General features: G+C 34.7%; 1 protein-coding gene across 17 annotated transcripts in view; it reads right to left on the minus strand.

Moving 5' to 3' along the window:
* Positions 1-17,995, minus strand: part of RALGAPA1 (Ral GTPase activating protein catalytic subunit alpha 1) — a 247,914-nt gene that overhangs the window by 20,129 nt on the left and 209,790 nt on the right. For 15 of the 17 annotated variants that reach the window (XR_004285927.1, XM_032344040.1, XM_032344039.1 and 12 more), the window contains 2 exons: positions 11,793-11,951; positions 10,026-10,153 (listed from right to left, as the gene is read on the minus strand). Coding sequence is in view for 16 of the 17 variants with exons in the window: in XM_032344040.1 (XP_032199931.1) it covers positions 10,026-10,153; positions 11,793-11,951 (287 nt within the window). In the remaining variant the exon portion in view is untranslated. Of the gene's footprint in view, positions 1-7,219; positions 8,281-9,973; positions 10,154-11,792; positions 11,952-17,995 lie in introns of those variants that run through there. The other 2 variants (XM_032344044.1, XM_032344045.1) reach the window with 2 other exon arrangements.

Genomic DNA, 17,995 nt, shown 5'->3' on the forward strand with positions numbered 1-17,995 from the left:
GTAAAGAAACTTCATTTTGTTATTTTTAAAGACAGTTCAACACCTGATAGAGTTCTCTACCTTCCTTGTATTGCATGCACTACGGTCTGATCCAACTGTTAAGACTGGCATATGCAGACCATACTGCCGCACTGGATTTGAAAAAACAGGTAAGATGGTGGTAGTGCTTTCTTTTCCTTTGCTATTTTTGCCATAAAGCCAATGTGCTATCAGAATAGGATGAAAAAAAAAAAAGCCTCATTTATCAGTAACATAAAAAAGCATGATAGTGTGTAAAAGCACAAAAAGGCTTAAAAGTACTTTACAGGAAACGTGTAAAGAAGGCTTGTTATGCAAGAATGTGAGTCCATCATAAAACTCAAGATGACGAAAATTTCAAATGCTCTTTTTGAAATGGCAAATGGATGTAAATATTATCAAACATTTCGAGAACTCCTTAGTCTTATTGCTCGCTATTACTATTAACTAGCCTGGAAATTACAGTATAACTAAGTATAAAAAATTATTTAAATAATCTATAGACTAACTCATTTTAGAAAGGCTTTACTGTAAAAGGAAACATTCAACCTTACCCTGCTATTCCAGACATAAAAATTATATAAAAGCAAAAGGAATTGTCACCTCAGACACTGGCTGTTGTATTATCGGTAGTAACATTACAAAACCAAGTTTGTTTTATTTTGTTTTTCTGCTTGACTGCATTATTTGGTTTGGACCTCATCTGCTATTACTTTTTGCTTTGCTTTATATCATGCAATACTGAGAAACTCCTATCTCTTAGCCATGTTACACTTTTATCCCTTTGTGCTTCCCTGGTAAAACCATTCCTAATTTCCTCCTCCCCACTATAATAAAATTAATCACTTTTACCATCCTACTTTGTAGATATCACTACTGCTGGACTCCTCATCAGAGGACACTTCATTAACTACTCACTCATTCACCTACCCATCCATCCATCTAGACTGTACCAGACTGTATGCTTTGAAAGCAGTGACTCTTTTTCTATCGCTAGCTTTTCTTTCACAGTACCTCCCATATAGTAGGTAGTCAAGAAGTATGTGGTGAGTAAATGAAAGATCCCAAATTGCTTAGCAACCTTTTTTGGGAGGTAAAGAAATACAAACTTTTTTTTTACATGAACAAGTCTGGATGCTACTCAACCTCTATTGAGATAGTCACTTTTTCCCCTTTTATAATGACTTATTTCATAAGATTTTATTCCTTTATTTCTGAGAGAACCTTAAACATACTTATTTTGAAGTCATTTTGATGGTGTTCAGTATAACCTTTTTTTAATACTTAAATCTGTCATTGGGGCATTAAGTGTTCTTAGAAGAGAATAAAAATTGAAAATATCTCTGCAATTAATATAATGAAATGGAAGTTGCTCATATACTGAAGTCATTTTTGTGAGTTCCCATTGTTAAAATACAGGAAAAGTAGATATTATTGGTTTCTATTAGTAAAATGATCATCTCTAGAGAACATTAAAAGATGCCATTTTCAGACATTGGTGCAATTCTATAGGATAAACTTCACTATTATAAAAAATTTATTACATAGCAGAGACCTACATTTATTGCCTTTATATCTTTTTGAAGGGATGAAGGCATATTTGCTAGACCAAAACTAACAACTTTAAAGGCATGCAATAAAATATTCCCACAACGATTGTATGGAAATCTCTCAAAATACCAATAACATCATCAATAGGCATATATTGCCATTTTTTAAAAAAAGATTTTTATAATTTATTCAACAGAGAGCTAGAGAGCACAAGTAGGCAGAGCAGCGGGCAGAGGGAGAGGGAGAAGCAGGTTCCCTGCTCAGTGGAGAGCCTGATGTGGGGCTTAATCCCAGAACCCTGGGATCGTGACCTGAGCTGAAGGCAGTCACTTAAATGACTGAGCCACCCAGGCATCCCATATTGCCATTTTTAAAAAAAGGAAAGCTGAAAAAATAAAACTGATATAAGAATATATTAGCATCACAATAGAAGACTTGCACATATGCAGGGTTCCTGTTTACACTGTGTGCATAGATAGACTATGAAGTTTAGCAGTAAAATCCAGGCCAGGGAGGGGGATGTTTAATCACAAGCTTTTAAAACAACACAAAACCTTTCAACAGTGATGCCCATTTCTTCAACAGAGGAGACTGAAATGCTCCCATTACAGAGCACATTGTTAAGTAAGAAAGAATGTCTGCTTTTAGAGAGGTCCTACCACAACGGTTAATATCAAACGCACCAAGGCTGCAAGTATTTCAAATGCCACAAAGCCTGGATCACTTAGTTGGTGAGACATTTTATTTAAAGAATTCTCTTCTTTTGAAGTATGAATGACCACAATCATAAATCTTGGAGTTTGTAACAAATAACCAATTTGTCCATTAAGTTCTACATACTTTCCTACATACTTTCTAAGTGAAAGTATGTAGAATCCATATACTTTCTAAAGGAAAGTATGTAGAAGAAATGGCCTTAAGATATTGAGGGCTCCTATTGGAATCATTCATGTAGGTGGTGCGAAGGTTCAAGAAGTGAAACTTCTTGTTTCATGTAGACTCCCACAGCTGCCCCTTTCAGCTCTCCTGTGGCTACCACCTTCCTGGCTGTTCAACAGGGAGTGTAAGCCTTCAGGATTGTAACCCCTGCTGTCTCCATCCTTGGGGAGTGGGGGGTGGGGGACATTAAATTGTACTCCTCTTAAGACAATATCTGGCATTTCAAGACACAAGTGTCTTTGGCTCACTTTTCTCCTTGATAGATCCTGCCTGTCCCTCTGCCCCACAAGAGGTGGAGGGGGAAGCCTCATTGACTATTGATCTTTGAAAATTATTTTCATTAAACTGTAATGCCCTCTAATAAAAATATAATGAATCAGGGGTGCCTGGGTGGCTCAGTGGGTTAAAGCCTCTGTCTTTGGCTAGGGTCATGATCCCAGGGTCCTGGGATCGAGCCCCACATTGGGCTCTCTGCTCAGTGGGGAGCCTGCTTCCTCCTCTGCCTACTTGTGATCTCTGTCGAATAAACAGATAAAATCTTTTAAAAAAATATAATGCATCAGTCAAAATACAACACCCTTGTGTGTATGCTATTTTGGCTTGTTCATGTATCAGAGGCAGTTTCTACTGTTCTTAGGTTTCCTTTTCTTACCTATCCAGCATGTTCTTACAGTTGTAGCCTAGACTAATACAAACCACCAAATATTACAATAATGAGCAACTTATTTTTAAAACTACATGGGGAAATGAATAGAAATTTTCTGTTAAAGAAAAAATTAACAGTTCATCCATCCACCCATGAGGATACCTGTACCCTAACCTGTACTATTACAACAAATTGCCAACCACTTATTGCTATGCTAGAAGTTACTAGGATTAGTAAGACTTATTAATATGTGCACACACATTAAGTCCTATAACAAAATGTTATAAGGCAGTGTGTTGCTAGTGAAGGAACCTTTTCTTTTTTCTTTCTTTTCTTTCTTTCTTTTTTCTTTTCTTTCTTTTTTTTTTTTTTTACAATGTTTGGATCATGCAGAATGAGTATATTACATGGAAGATAGTAGGGAAAGGCATTCATGGGGCAAAAACATAAAAAGAGGACATTCAGGGATGATCTATATGGTCTAGCTAGACAGGGTGTCCTGGGTGTTAGTGTGGTAGGACATGAGAGTAAGGATGGGAGGAGGCAGAGCTGGAAGGAGTACAGGTATATACAGTAAGAGAGATGAGGTTGGGAGGGTTAAGCTAATACACTGCTTGCCTGTAGTCAAAGAATTCACATAACAATTTCAATATAGTCAAGAGCCAGCACAAGTCTTTTCATATACTTATATATACTTATATTTGTGTCTTAGAGGAAGATTTCTAGTGTACAGCATGATAATACCATCAAGTATCAGATAACTATCATTTTCTGAGTTCCTGCTACATGACAGGCTACTTAGTGCTTCATGTAGGTAATTTAATCCTTACAGCTGTCTTGAGTTTGGTATTCTTTTTACAGATTAAAACAAAACTTATGTGGTTCTAGACTTTGAAACCTGGGCTGATGTACCAACCAGTCAGCTTCCACATTTTAAAATCTAATTTATAAATTAAGGACAGTCCATATTTATGAATATTATCTTCTGAAGAAATAACCTTCAAAAGACAGTACGCAGGGGCGCCTGGGTGGCTCAGTGGGTTAAAGCCTCTGCCTTTGGCTCAGGTCATGGTCTCAGGGTCCTGGGATGGAACCCCACATCAGGCTCTCTGCTCAGTGGGGAGCCTGCTTCCCCCTCTCTCTCTGCCTGCCTCTCTGCCTACCTGTGATCTCTCTCTCTCTCTGTCAAATAAATAAATAAAATCCTTTTTTTTTTTAAAAAAAGACAGTATACATAAAATTATGTAGTTTCTCAATAAACTCACTTTCTTCTAACACGAGATAGCAGCAATATTGATGGGCCTCCCTAAGAGGTTTTATAATGTTCTATCATAATGAATGGCAAACTACATTAGTGGAGCCAATCAATTACATTTCATTTCATTTTGGCTCTCATACTTTTGCAACAAGTTCTTTACATCTGAGTAGCAGAACTGCAGGGATAACAAACTGTGACTAATTGAAGAATGATCATTGACTTCTGGTAATTTGCCTGATAAAGTTAAACAGAAACCCAATTCTGGCATTTACAAAAAGGTCAAATCTAAACAGATTAGAACAAATCAAATAATATTGGTTTGGTAGGGAAGAATATTAAACCTAGAAAGAATGTGTTTTTTAAAGATGCCATTTAATTTTATAATATTATAAATTATTTCATTATAAATTCATAATATTTCAAATAATTCAAAATATTTCATTATAAATTATTTATCACATATATATTATATACATACATACAAAGCCCCTAAATATAAATTACAAGAATTGTAACAGACACGCTACATTTCATCTGCTAAAATCTCACCCTCTGAGGCCCAGATTTTCTATGTATTCTTCCTTTGTTTTCTTACTCTCAAAGTAATAACTTCCTTAGAACTCCCGCAGCATTTTATCTCTAACCCTACTATGTCATATTTTATAATTATTAATTTATATATTATTCTCTCCCCTATTAAATTATAAGTTTATTGGAGAAAAAATTACCATCTATAGCTGCCCCTTAAAAAACAGGGAGGCTGGGGTGCTAACACCCCATGCAGCCCCCAAATCTTTTAACTCTCCCAAAACTTAACTACTAATAGCTTACTGCTGATCAGAGCTTTACTGATAAGTTGATTAACACATATTTTGTATGTTACATGCATTTCTAGGCTAGGCTATGATTTGTTTCTACATGTTTCTCAAATCTTTACTACTATCATAAAAAGTGATCAGGAAATAATTTGATAGAATAACATACAGTTCTATTTCTTGAGCTGGAGGTAGTTAAACTTAGTTATTCACCATTTACTACATTTAGAATTTATGCTCTTGTTTCAAATTATATTTTATAGTAAGAAAGTTTAAAAAGAAAAATTTAAGAAAAATGGGATATGTGAGACAGTTAATTTTATCAACTTGACTAGGTCATGGTATCCAGTTTTTGGTTAAACACCAGTCTTGGCATTGTTGTGAAGGTATTTTTTTCAGATGTGATTACCATTTAAAATCAAGAGACTTTGAGTATACTCTATAATGTATATGGGTGGGCCTCAACCAATCAGTTGAAAGCCTTAAGAGAAAAGACCAAAGTCCCCATGGAAGGAAGGAATTCTACCTCCAGATGCCTTCTGATTCAGATTACAATATCAACTCTAAGAACTCCTGCAGACTTCAGATTTGCCAGTCCCCACAACTGTGTGAGCTAATTCCTTAAAATGAAGCTCTCTCTCTTTATGTATATATGTACCTACATTCTATTGATTCTGATTCTCTGAGAACCCTAATACAACGAGATTATATGCTGGTAACTTCTAAAAATTTCTTTGCATAATCTGTTAAAAAAGAAACCCTACATACATAGCATCATATTTAACATTTGTACATAGATGAAATATCTTTAGGATCATAAAAGAATTGCTTTAAAATGTTTATTTAAGGTATAGTATAATGATAGCTATGATCATGAAATTAATACTATGACATTTATTATTCCCACTGCAAAAAAAAAAAGCCAAACAAAATTAAAACAACAGAACAACCCAATTCCAACACATACACACACATTCAACAGGTAACTAAAAAACGATGGCTAAGATCAACCTGAAATACCCCTCAGGTCCACTGGTTACCCAGAATCTGCCTATTCTTCCTCCCCAGCATTGCATTTCAATTCCAATTGCATGATCAAACCAACAAATTGAGCTTGAGACCAAAAAAAAAAAAAAAAAACCAAACCAAAAAACCCCCACCTAGCTGACAAAGACCAAGGTTGCAAGAAAATGCTTTTCAAGTACAAGTAACGCAAGAAATAACAAGTGAAGTGAAGGAGAGGTTTCAAAGCTTGAAAGACAGTCATCAATACTGACAGATTACTGTAATTCTGGCTGCCAGCATGATCGATTTGGACAGCATATGACAATCAATATTGTCCTCATTTAGTGAACAACATTAGATTCATAGTTACAGAAGATGTTCCCAGGATAAAATTTAAACTGTATTTAATGATCATAAATAGCACAATTTATGCTGTGGAATCTTAGTGGGTACTTTTATTAGGCATAAAATAACTAACACAGCAGTACAATTATCCAAATATAAGTGAGTTTATTAGATATTCTTTTATCCCTTTATTTCTCTTATGAGGATAAAGTAGTAACTGGTGGTTTTCAAAGCCTACTTCTATTTCAATTTCTGTTGTAATTTCTGTTAAGTTCTATTGATCTGTTTTAGAACAGATGATTTTTTTCCTTAATGGGAACTTACCTGGATTTTTCAAAATCATACATTTTAAAATTTAATATATTTCTGAGATATGTATTTATTATTTAAAATTCAAAGGTGTCTGTATTTCAACATCTTAAAAATACCTAGTTGTAAATTAGTATATAAGGTTGCATTTAAAAATCGAGTAATCGGGGCACCTGGGTGGCTCAGAGGGTTCCTCTGCCTTCGGCTCAGGTCATGATCTCAGGGTCCTGGGATCGAGCCCGGTGTCAGGCTCTCTGCTCAGCGGAGCCTGCTTCTCCCTCTCTCTGCCTACTTGCGATTTCTTTCAAATAAATAAATAAATAAATCTTAAAAAAAAAAAATTGAGTAATCTACTTGTATGAAATCACTTCCCTGGACATTTAGAATTAATACAGAACTTTGTGAATCCTTCTAAAAGATGAATATATATTCCTCAGAAGAGCAAATGTTAGGAGCATCTTTATTATATCCTTAAATAGTACAGGGAAATAATTTCCATATAGGTTCTAAATTCAAGCTATCAAGTCAAGAAAAATTTCTTTAAGCTGTCTGATTTTGTGTTTTTATTCTGAGTCTTCTAGAAGAGGTTCTGCTGATGGATACTGCTCGTATTTGCTGTGTTAATAAAGTGTTCATGTTTACTCTTTTAATCTGAAATATCTCTCATCTTAGAAATTTTCTCCAATGTGGTATCTATTAATGTCTCAGCAAGATGAGCTAACTATTAAAAAACTTCAAGAAAAAAGCCTGAAAAATCCAATCCAATCAATTAACCTACCAACCAACCAAACATAAAAACCCAATTAGGCAATTCCTTGGTGTTGGGTACAGTTGTTTTACTATTGACTGTAATCTTTACAGATAACAGAATTCATTGCTGCACAAAATAACGTATCCTATTTCATTTACTAAGCACATCCAAATTCATTACCTCATTTAATCTTCACAATAATTCTGAGATGCGTATTATCTTTTTTTGCAGACAAAGAAAGTGAGGTTTAGAAATTCTGTGACTAGATCAAGATCACAAGGCAGAGCCTGAGTGAAAAAAAATCAGTATTTTTTTTAACTGCAACTCTAGCCACCATACCTCTAAGACAACATGCAAATCGGAAATAGTTCTCAAGAGTATGAATTTTGGTGCAGGAAAAAGAAATTAAGCCATAGCCCCAATAAATTAAGTTTTGCATTTTCACCTACTTGGTAAGGTATGCATCTTAAATGTTTGTACTTTGGGTCAGAAATAGTTTGTGTTTGCTCAAAAAATTGAATTCTTGTTTTATGACACAAGAGGCAAACAAGAGTTTTATACTACAGTCTAATCTCTCTCATCACTTTTCCAAAGAAATGGCAGAGGACACTAACCTTAGGGATGAACATCAGGATCAGGCAAACTGTAAGGAGGCAAAGGTCAGAAAGAAGACAACCTCAGAGGAGCTGACAATGTGGACAAAATTAGTTTACGGGTAATAATCTATATATTCCTTGAAGGATTAGCTACCTTTCTAGAGATATTCAGGAAATAATAAACCAAATCATTACATTTCACAATGACCACTTCAAATCTTAACTTTCAACTTAACAGTAAGTGAAGATATAACTGTCACAAATAAGAAATGCTACATCAATGTCATTAAACTTAATCAATGTACGATGTCATGATCTACCTATAGTTCCATTTCACAGTGTCAGAGTACATGAGAAATTGCATACGAATCAGATTAAGTCAATTTTCATCAAAAGAAGTGAATGTATGTGGCAGACTTACGATAAATCCATTTCATGTGGAAGAGAACACAAGATAGTTTAAAAGCCTTCCCTTGTAAAAGCTTAACAACTTATTAAGTAAAAGTAAAATAACGGAAATGTTTTTAATCATATAGAAAAGGTACGAGGAAACACAAATTCATTTTATAAGGAATATCAGAAAACAATTTAAAATTTAAAACTGTATATATATTGGGCGGCTGGGTGGCTCAGGTCATGATCCCAGGGTCCTGGGATCTAGCCCCGCATCTGGCTCTCTGCTCAGTGGGGAGCCTGCTTCCTCCTCTCTCTGCCTGCCTCTCTGTCTACTTGTGATCTCTCTCTGTGTGTCAAATAAATAAAATCTTAAAAAAAAAAAACAAACTGTGTGTGTGTGTGTGTGTGTGTGTGTGTGTATATATATATGATGCTAGGCATTGCTCTAAGAGTTTTATATCTATTGACTCCTTCAGTTCTCATAACACAATGAGCTAGATGTTATCCTTCTCATTTATAGATATGGAAACTGAGGCTCAGAGAGGTTAAATAATGTGCCCAAGGCTAGATAGCCAAGGAAGTGATGACCAGCATCTGAGTCCAGAAATCTGGCTCCGGAAGCCATGTTTTTAAACACTCCATGTCCTCTCATACTTCCACATCTTGTTTATCTTGTTCCCTCTGCCTGGAATGCTCTTCTCAATCTCATCCACCCAATTAACTCTATTCATCATCTTTCAATATTCAATCCTCACATTTCTCATAAGTGTTTCCTGACACCACTACCCCTTCCAGCTGAGAGGCTCCTTGTCATTATACATACAAAACATTGTATGTAACTCTGTTACAACACATGCACTGAAAACAGCATATTTCCTCAGCTAGACTGAATACTTAATAATGACTATTTTGGTTATTCTTATACATCTACAGTGTCAGAGTACCAGCAATACTCTAGAGTATTAGAGTATTACTCTAGAGTATTAGAGTACCCTAAGGGGGCCCTTATTAATTAACCAAAAGATAAGTGCTGACTAGTAGTATATAAAAGAGGGTGCCTGGGTGGCTCAGTAGGTTAAACCTCTGCCTTCAGCTCAGGTCATGATCCCAACATCCTGGGATTGAGCCCTCTGCTCAGTCTCTCTCTCTCTGCCTGCCTCTCTTCTCTGCCTACTTGTGATCTCTCTCTCTCTCTCTCTCTCTCTGTTGGATGAATAAATAAAATCTTTAAAAGAAAAAAAAAGAAAATACATCACTCAAATACAATAATTGCTTAAACACTGGGGAAGAACTCTACCATATATCAATAAACAGAAATTCACCTAACACATAAGAAATACTTACCTTGGAAAACAGACATGTATTAGAGTAGAAACGATACTGTTAAAAAGGATACAAGTTTTGATACAATGGAATCAGAGATTTCAGAGCACGGCTTGCGTTTATAGCTGTTGCTCGAACCATAATGGGTAGGACCTTTCCATTCACAATAGCACCATCAAAAAGTGGACCAAAGAAGGGAACCTAATTGAGAATTTAGAACATAATTTTATACTCATATTGGAGAAAGTTTTAAGAACAACCAAGACATTGCACACAAAAATGCTTCTACTTCCTCTTTAGTTCTTTCTTCAGGAGAAATACTATCCAAATTCATTTTTTTTCCATGATTAATACCAGGATAATAAACAAAAAATGCCAAAGGTCTTCAGGGTTTACCATTCAAAAGAACTGTGCTTCATTTAACTAATTCATATTCCCTGACAGTTTCCAAATTTCTGTACCCTCAATTGTACACAAAAATCCAACACTGGAAATAAATTCCTTTTGCTCCATTGAGTAAACACAGTGAAGATAATACATCTTATAGGCAGCAAGTTCTTCATTATTTTTGTGTGATAGCAGCTTTACTACAGAACTTAAAAGACTTTTATTACATGGTTTGTTAGAAAAAAAAAATCTATGTTTTGGTAATTGGTCAATTTTATCAGATGATTGACAGTTTCAAAGTTATTCTGTTTGAATATGGTTGGTACAAATGACAGCTGAAGACAAGGATATGAGCTGTGGATAATAGAGTAAATATTTCAAAAAATATGGCTTTGTGGCCATATGTTGTCCCTGATGCATATTCTTCTTTGATTTTTAATTTTTTTTAAAAGATTATTTGAGAGAGAGCAGGCAGAGCCAAAAGAGAGAGAACACGAGAAGGTGGAAGGGCGGGGGAAGGTGAGGGAGGTGGGGGTGGGGTGTGGATGTGGGGTGGTCATCAAGCCCAGAACCCTGGGATCATGACCTGAGTGGAAAGCAGATGTTTAACTGACCCTCCTCTTTGATTTTTTTTAAAAAGAAAAACCTGGGGAGGGAGGAGTAGACACTGAAAACAAAACAAAACAAACACAAAAAAAGAAAGGAAAAAAACCCATTAAAAATATAAGAACCATTAGTAGTTTGCACACTGTATAAAAATAGGAAGTAGGCCATAGTTTGCTGACCTCTGATTTAGATAAATCCTAAAAAAATCTGGATGTAAGCTTAAATTCCCACCTGGGAAACTTAGTCTAATTCAAGGAATTCTAAAGATTCATGATCAACTCTCAAAAAATAGGTTTTCTATAAATTTAAAAACACTCAATTAAAACAGTAAGAAAGGTACCAAAACACTACCACACTTTTTAAATTATTTTGAAAGAAAATACTTGTGCAAGTGTATTTCAGCCCTATGGTATAAGAAATCCAACTGGAACTTTTTTTTTTTTTTTTTTTTTTACTTTGTAGAACTTTCCTTTATTAAGGTACATGACTAAATAATCATGTAATCCTTAGTAAGCTATATTAACTAAAAATACAGAATGATTACTTCTTCTTGTGTCTTTTCTGAAAGTATAATCATCCTCTTAATAAAAGGTAATCCTTTTGTGAGTTTGGTAGAAAGAACTTCCACCCTGGCACTCCCATTTGAACAAAGTTTCTTGCTATTTTTATAGTTTCAGCTCCTTCTGAACCAGATTTAGACAATTTACATAGGTACCAGAGTCTGTGTCTCACTTCCCCCTGTTTTCATAGCCTGATATGCCTAGTCTAATCCTTCTGAAAGAAGAAACTCAAAAACCCACAAAGAGCTCAAAATACATTATTAAAATGTAACAGAAGGAGTTCTTACCTCTGGTTTTTTCATTATCTGAATACTGAACATGTGATTTTTCATTGGATATATTACAATAAGGACATCACCAAATTCTGTAGGAATAATTCCTCTCCTGTAGTCTCTAGTATGCTCCGACCAAACAATGTGTACTTCGTCATTTCCCAAATGTCTCAACTGGAAAACCAAGAAAATAGTTCATAGTGCTTTAGAAAAAAGCATATAGCTCCTCACAGAGCAACTGACAATATGCTATACTATACTATAAAAAGATTAAAAGGTAAAGAAATTAAAAAACGTAAATTTCATTTGATCATTTTTCACAACGCATGAAACACACTCAAAACATTAGGAGATGCTACAAAAGACCAGAAAATATTAGGCTGTCAACAGTCAGTGGGAAGCAGAGAACTCAGAAAAAAAATTCACATACAGCCCAAACTCTCTTTGTTTTTTTTTTTTAAGATTTTATTTACCTATTTGAAACAGAGAGAAAGATCACAAGTAGGCAGAGGCAGGCAGAGAGAGGGAGGGAAGCAGGCTCCCTGCTGAGCAGAGAGCCTGATTCGGGGGCCTGATCCCAGGACCCTGAGATCATGACCTGAGCCGAAGGCAGAGGCCCAACCCACTGAGCCACCCAGGTGCCCCAGCCCAAATTCTCTTCTTAACTAGCAACTATACTAGTTTCCCACTACCAAACCTTTTACAAAATTGTTTAAATGTTTTTTAAAAGTGAACGGTGTAAGATTCTTCTCCTTTTTTTCTGACCATTCTCTCAAAGGGCTAATGAGCAGTAAAGTTGCCTTAAGAAGGCAACAGGAAGAGAAGGAAAAGAAATAGATAATTCATAAGTTGGGTAAATAATCTATTAAGTAAGAGAAGGTTGACTGTATTTGGTTCAACATCTTTCCAGGGTTTCTTTGCCTGTGGAATGTTGTACAAGAAATTCTTCCAAGCAGACTTCTTGAAATGTGTTAGACTCTCAAGATGTTTAAATATTTGTAGTGCTTACAAAGGCGCTTTTAGCAATCAGAGAGTTAACATTAAATGCTTACAATTATAAAAAAGCAAAACATCCAAAAGTTGAATTTCTAAGTTATAAGAAAAAATGAACTTAATACCCTTTAGTCTTGAGTTTTCTTCATAGAGATCATCATATAACATGTATTTTAATATAAAATTTGGTTATCTTAATTGATTCTGTCACTGCAAACACTTGAGTCCTTTTTGGTACATATCTCACATAAGCTTTTCTACTACTTTCAGATAAATGGACACACTGTATGTGTGACATGCTGAAGGTTTAGAAGGTATGGAAGAGTGAACTAGGATAAGTGTCATCAATAGTTTTTGATGAGCAAGCAATTTCCATTTTTGAAATATGCAATCTACTTGGCTTCAAGACCACAGAGCAGGAAAAAAGTTAAATGTGATTTCAATAAACAAAAAAGGCACTCTCTTCTGTTAACCTTAGCCCTGGAGTTTTTTTGTTTTTAAGTAAGCTCTACGCCCAGTGTGGGGCCTGAACTCATGACCCAGAGATCAAGACTTACTACCAAATGAGCCCGCCATGCACCCCATAACCCTGGAGTCTTAACCTGGGTTCAAAGGGTCTGTGAATATTTTAAAATTACATGTAAAATTTTGTGTATTTTTCTAAGGAGAGAGTCTATCAAATAGGAGTATGTAACACAAAAAAACCCAAGAACCAGTGTTCTAGTGATTTTTAAAGTCCCTAACAGCAGCCTATCTAAAAAATCCTAATTACTATGAATGTCGTTAATGTATCTGAAAATACAAGGCAAATCCCTGAACTTTAATATTTGTATTCCTAAGCAAGAAATGCCCCTCAAACACTTTGATGGATTATAAGACAGTACCCAGGCTGAATCGACAGACCAGAAACTATTATTTAAGAAATATAGTATAAAAATATTTATTTTCTTTTAAGGAGACTTTTTTTAGGCTTAAGTACATTAAAAATTTTTTTGATTTTTGGAAACCATAAACATACTTATTGCTCTAAATGTATGATGGTAAACCTAACCATCAAAATATTGTTTAAGTTTTAATTCTCATTATTTACACCACACCACACATATGTGTGGACACACGCATCCGTTGAACAATATAAATTTAGTACTTGGGCTCTGTGACATTTTTAAAAACCAAACAGATTACACAACTTAGAAAAGCCATGGCTCTATAATTTCATTTTTTAATCAAAATACTTTAAAAATATCCTTCCTATACAGCCATCCCCATGTGTCAGCTTCCCTAATAGGTTTATGTTAACTGAATACAAAAGAAATGTGAAATAAATTTAACCAGGAGGGATGATCCAATCTAATTTTGATACATTAATGTCATATGCTGTACATGTTACAATAGCCGCCAGATCTAATACTAAGCTCCAGGCTATACTGAGATTTCCAAATGGCAGATTGTTCTAAGTGATATCAAGTATAATTGAAGTAATAAACGATAGTAAAAGCTGAGCACACTGTCAGGAAGAATTTAAGTATTTACTTTTTAAAATTAAATGAGTTAGGTTAGGAAAGACAAGACAACTGAAATAATGCAGGTCTCAATTTACAGAAAATTCCTTTTATTTATCTGCTACATTAACCCTTGAACTCTTGCCAAAGCTATCTATAATTTCTAGTGCCCACTTATCTAAAGAAATGGGAGAAAAGGGCTACTAAAGTTTTATCGTATAACCAAAGCTTGTCTTCAGATATCTACCACAGAGTCTTAAAAGTCTGTTATAGAAGTTTAATGGAAAAAAAACATTGTATTTTTTACTAAGACACTGTAATGAAGATATTTGTGGCAAAGAACCACGCATATAACAATGTCATTCTAAACATGTTCAAGCATTCTGAGGGGGAAAGCTTCAAGAACATCCTTATCATTTTTTAAAGAGTAATTATGTTGTCATGATTAGGCATGTTTTTGTATCTTTAGGTCTTTAAAACCTGCAACACAATAAATGAAAATTGAGAAATTGCTAATTGCTATATAGATCTCATACATTTTTGAAAGATTACTGAATGAATTTTGAGTATTAACAGTTAAGAGAAATTTCAGTACATTTGACATATTTAACACAAATACTTTATATAATATTTCATGTTTATTCCTTATCTCTTATGGACTTACAAGATTGTGTTCTGTGTATACTCTCCAGGTTTTTCTATACTCTGAGAACTCTCAAGGAGTTCCTACCTACATGTTTCTGTACCCAGATACCAATCATTTCTTTTTTTCTTTTAAGATCTTATTTTTTATTTGACAGAGAGAGACACAGAGAGGGAACACAGGAGGGGGAGTGAGAGAGGGAGAAGGGGGCTTCCCGCTGAGAGGGAGCCTGATGTGGGGCTTCATCCCAGGTCCTGGGATCACGACCTGAGCAGAAGGCAGATGCTAAACAACTGAGCCACCCAGGTATCCCACCAATCACTTCATAAACAGAGTACAAGACTTCTGTACATGGGATGAATCTGCTAAAATGACTGGCAACCAAATGATTCTTCCAAATTCACTTCAAATGCTGCTGAAATAATTTTATTCCAGGTATATAATATAATATAGACTGCAGATTATCATTATCAATTCATGAAGATGAAGTACTTAATGAAATTCAACATCTGTAAAAATGAAGTCCTCAATACATTATAGAGTATCAGCACTGGAAGAGACCCTAAAGCTCTGATTTCCCACCCAATACACAACTCCCACTGCAATATCCCTGACAAGTTAATCCTGCCTCTGTCTGAATACTTCTAGGGTTGGGATCTTTACACCTTCATGAGTCAGAGCAATCATTTTTAAAGAGCTACAGTCAGAACATTCCTTATACTAAGCTAAAATTTGCTTCCTAAAGCTAGTTCTTCTAAAATGAGCCTTACCAAATAAATCCAGTCTATATTCTATATATTACCTTTTTCAGATATTTGAAGATTGGCCCAATATGTATCTCAACTTTTCTTTTCCATGTTAAATGTATCTTTGGAGTTCCTCCTCTTATAGCTTACAAATCTATTCCTTATCGTGGATTATTACCTCAGTTTACCAATGTTTCTATTAAATTATGGTGTCTGAAATTGAACACATTAATTAATATATGCTCTAATACAATCAGCTCATAGTGGGACCACTTCCTCTGTTAACTAAATTATTTCTTGCATTTTTTCAAAGTTGGCTCAAATGGAAGTAGTAGTCAATTCAAACTCTTAAGTCTTGTTCTTACAAAGTTCAAAGCAGGTAAAACTGACTGCTAGATCTAAAGGGAGAATTTCATATTTGTTTTTATTAAATGTTACCTTGCCAAGTTCAGATTATATTTAACTTATCAAAGTCTTTTTTTACAGCCTGATTCTGCTACTCAGTGCATTGGTTCTCTCTGACCCACATTTGGGTTATCCTTAAATTCAATGTCCTGTGTCTTCATTTAGGTTGTAGATAAAAATGTCAAGTGGGACAAGTCTGGGTAACAGCCTTATAGCAAGTCATTATAAATGTTCCTCCTGGTTCTAATAATATCCAACATTTATTAAATTCTTAACTATTCTAAGTGCTTTGGCATAACTTAGTTTTAACAACATGCTACAAAGTAAATATAATTGTTATTACCCCTAATTTTTACAGATGAGGAATTGAAACTTAAAAAGATAAATTCATTTGCCTAATGTCACATGACTAGTGGCAGTCAGAACTGAAACCAAGGCAGTCTAATTCCAGAAACCATACTTTAACCACCTCCCTATATGCCTTTCATTAGTAATTAATTTATGTCTCCAGAAGTGATTATACAACCAGTTATGAACATACTTACTGAACTATTATTAAGACCACATTTCTTCGGCTTGTTCACAACAAACAACTTAGCTAAATGCTTTATACTGTCAATGGCCTTCCCTGATCTGGTAATCCTATTAAAACAAATTCAGTTACTTTGATGTGATTTGTTTTGGTGAACTCATGGTGGCTCCTAGTGATCACTACTTCATTACCTAAGTGCTCACAAACCATCTGTTTAATAATCCTATTTTATCAGGCATTGACATGGAGCTCATGAATGCTAATTTTGGTAGTTAATGGACTACTTCATGTTCTTTTATGAAAATCAGATGTTTGCCTATCTTAAGACAACAAAATGTTTTCATTTTCCATGATTATTTCAGAGATTACATTCAACTTTAGATTTCCTTAATGTCATGAAATATCATTCATCTGGAAATGGAAACTAGATTTCATGCAAAGTAACTATATCATCTTTCACAAAATCAGCTTACCCTCTGACTTCCCTACCTCTATTGAAAGTACCTAACAACTAATTATAATTACTCAGGGTCAAAATCTGGAAGTCTTCAATTTCTGTTTTCCTTACTGTATCAAGCTCTTCATTTTTTTTTTAAACATTAGATCCCTTTTTTGTACTTTTCTTCCTATTTCATATACTGTTGTCCTACATCATATGTTAGTCATCCTGCATACCTGAACAGTCCATGAGTTCTTAAAAAGCTTCTCCCCTACCATCTACTTTTCTTCATACATTAGCAAATACAGAGAGCTGACTAAATGCATTGTACTGCTCGCATAGATACAATGGTGAAAAAACAAAAAATTAATAATTGAATAAGTACTGATATCAATAATCCTCTAATATACTTCTCTGAATGCAAATAATAAAGAAAACTGATCTATAATGGTACTTGAAGAACGCACAGAAGTTAATTAGGTTAGGCAGTTAGGGAGATAGTGCTATACACGCAGAAATTTAAACTGATTAATACTGCTTCCACCCCTCATTTTCCCCCTGTTTTCCAGACACCCACACATAGCAAAATAGACACTATCAAATACTCCTCAAGCCTGTTAAAAAAGCATACTTTCATATATTTTAGGATCATACATATTTTCATATGTTTACTTGCTGTCTGGATCATTCATTTTTAGTAATTAAGAAAACCTTATTGAAACAATAAGCATGGTGTCTAGTATACAATTACCCTAGCAGAGTGGGCACTCAATACACATTGCTGACATTTCAAGACAGTCTTGAAAATGCTTTATTGAAATATGTGACTTCGGTGCAGAAGATGTGTTTGAAAAGACCGCAGCTTGAAAACTGTTTTTTTCCCTTTATTTTTTTTTTTAAATTTTTATTTATTTGGTAGACAGAGATCACAAGTAGGCAGAAAGGCAGGCAGAGAGAG

Source organism: Mustela erminea, chromosome 5, assembly GCF_009829155.1.
Source record: "Mustela erminea isolate mMusErm1 chromosome 5, mMusErm1.Pri, whole genome shotgun sequence".
NCBI classification, from domain to species: domain Eukaryota; kingdom Metazoa; phylum Chordata; class Mammalia; order Carnivora; family Mustelidae; genus Mustela; species Mustela erminea.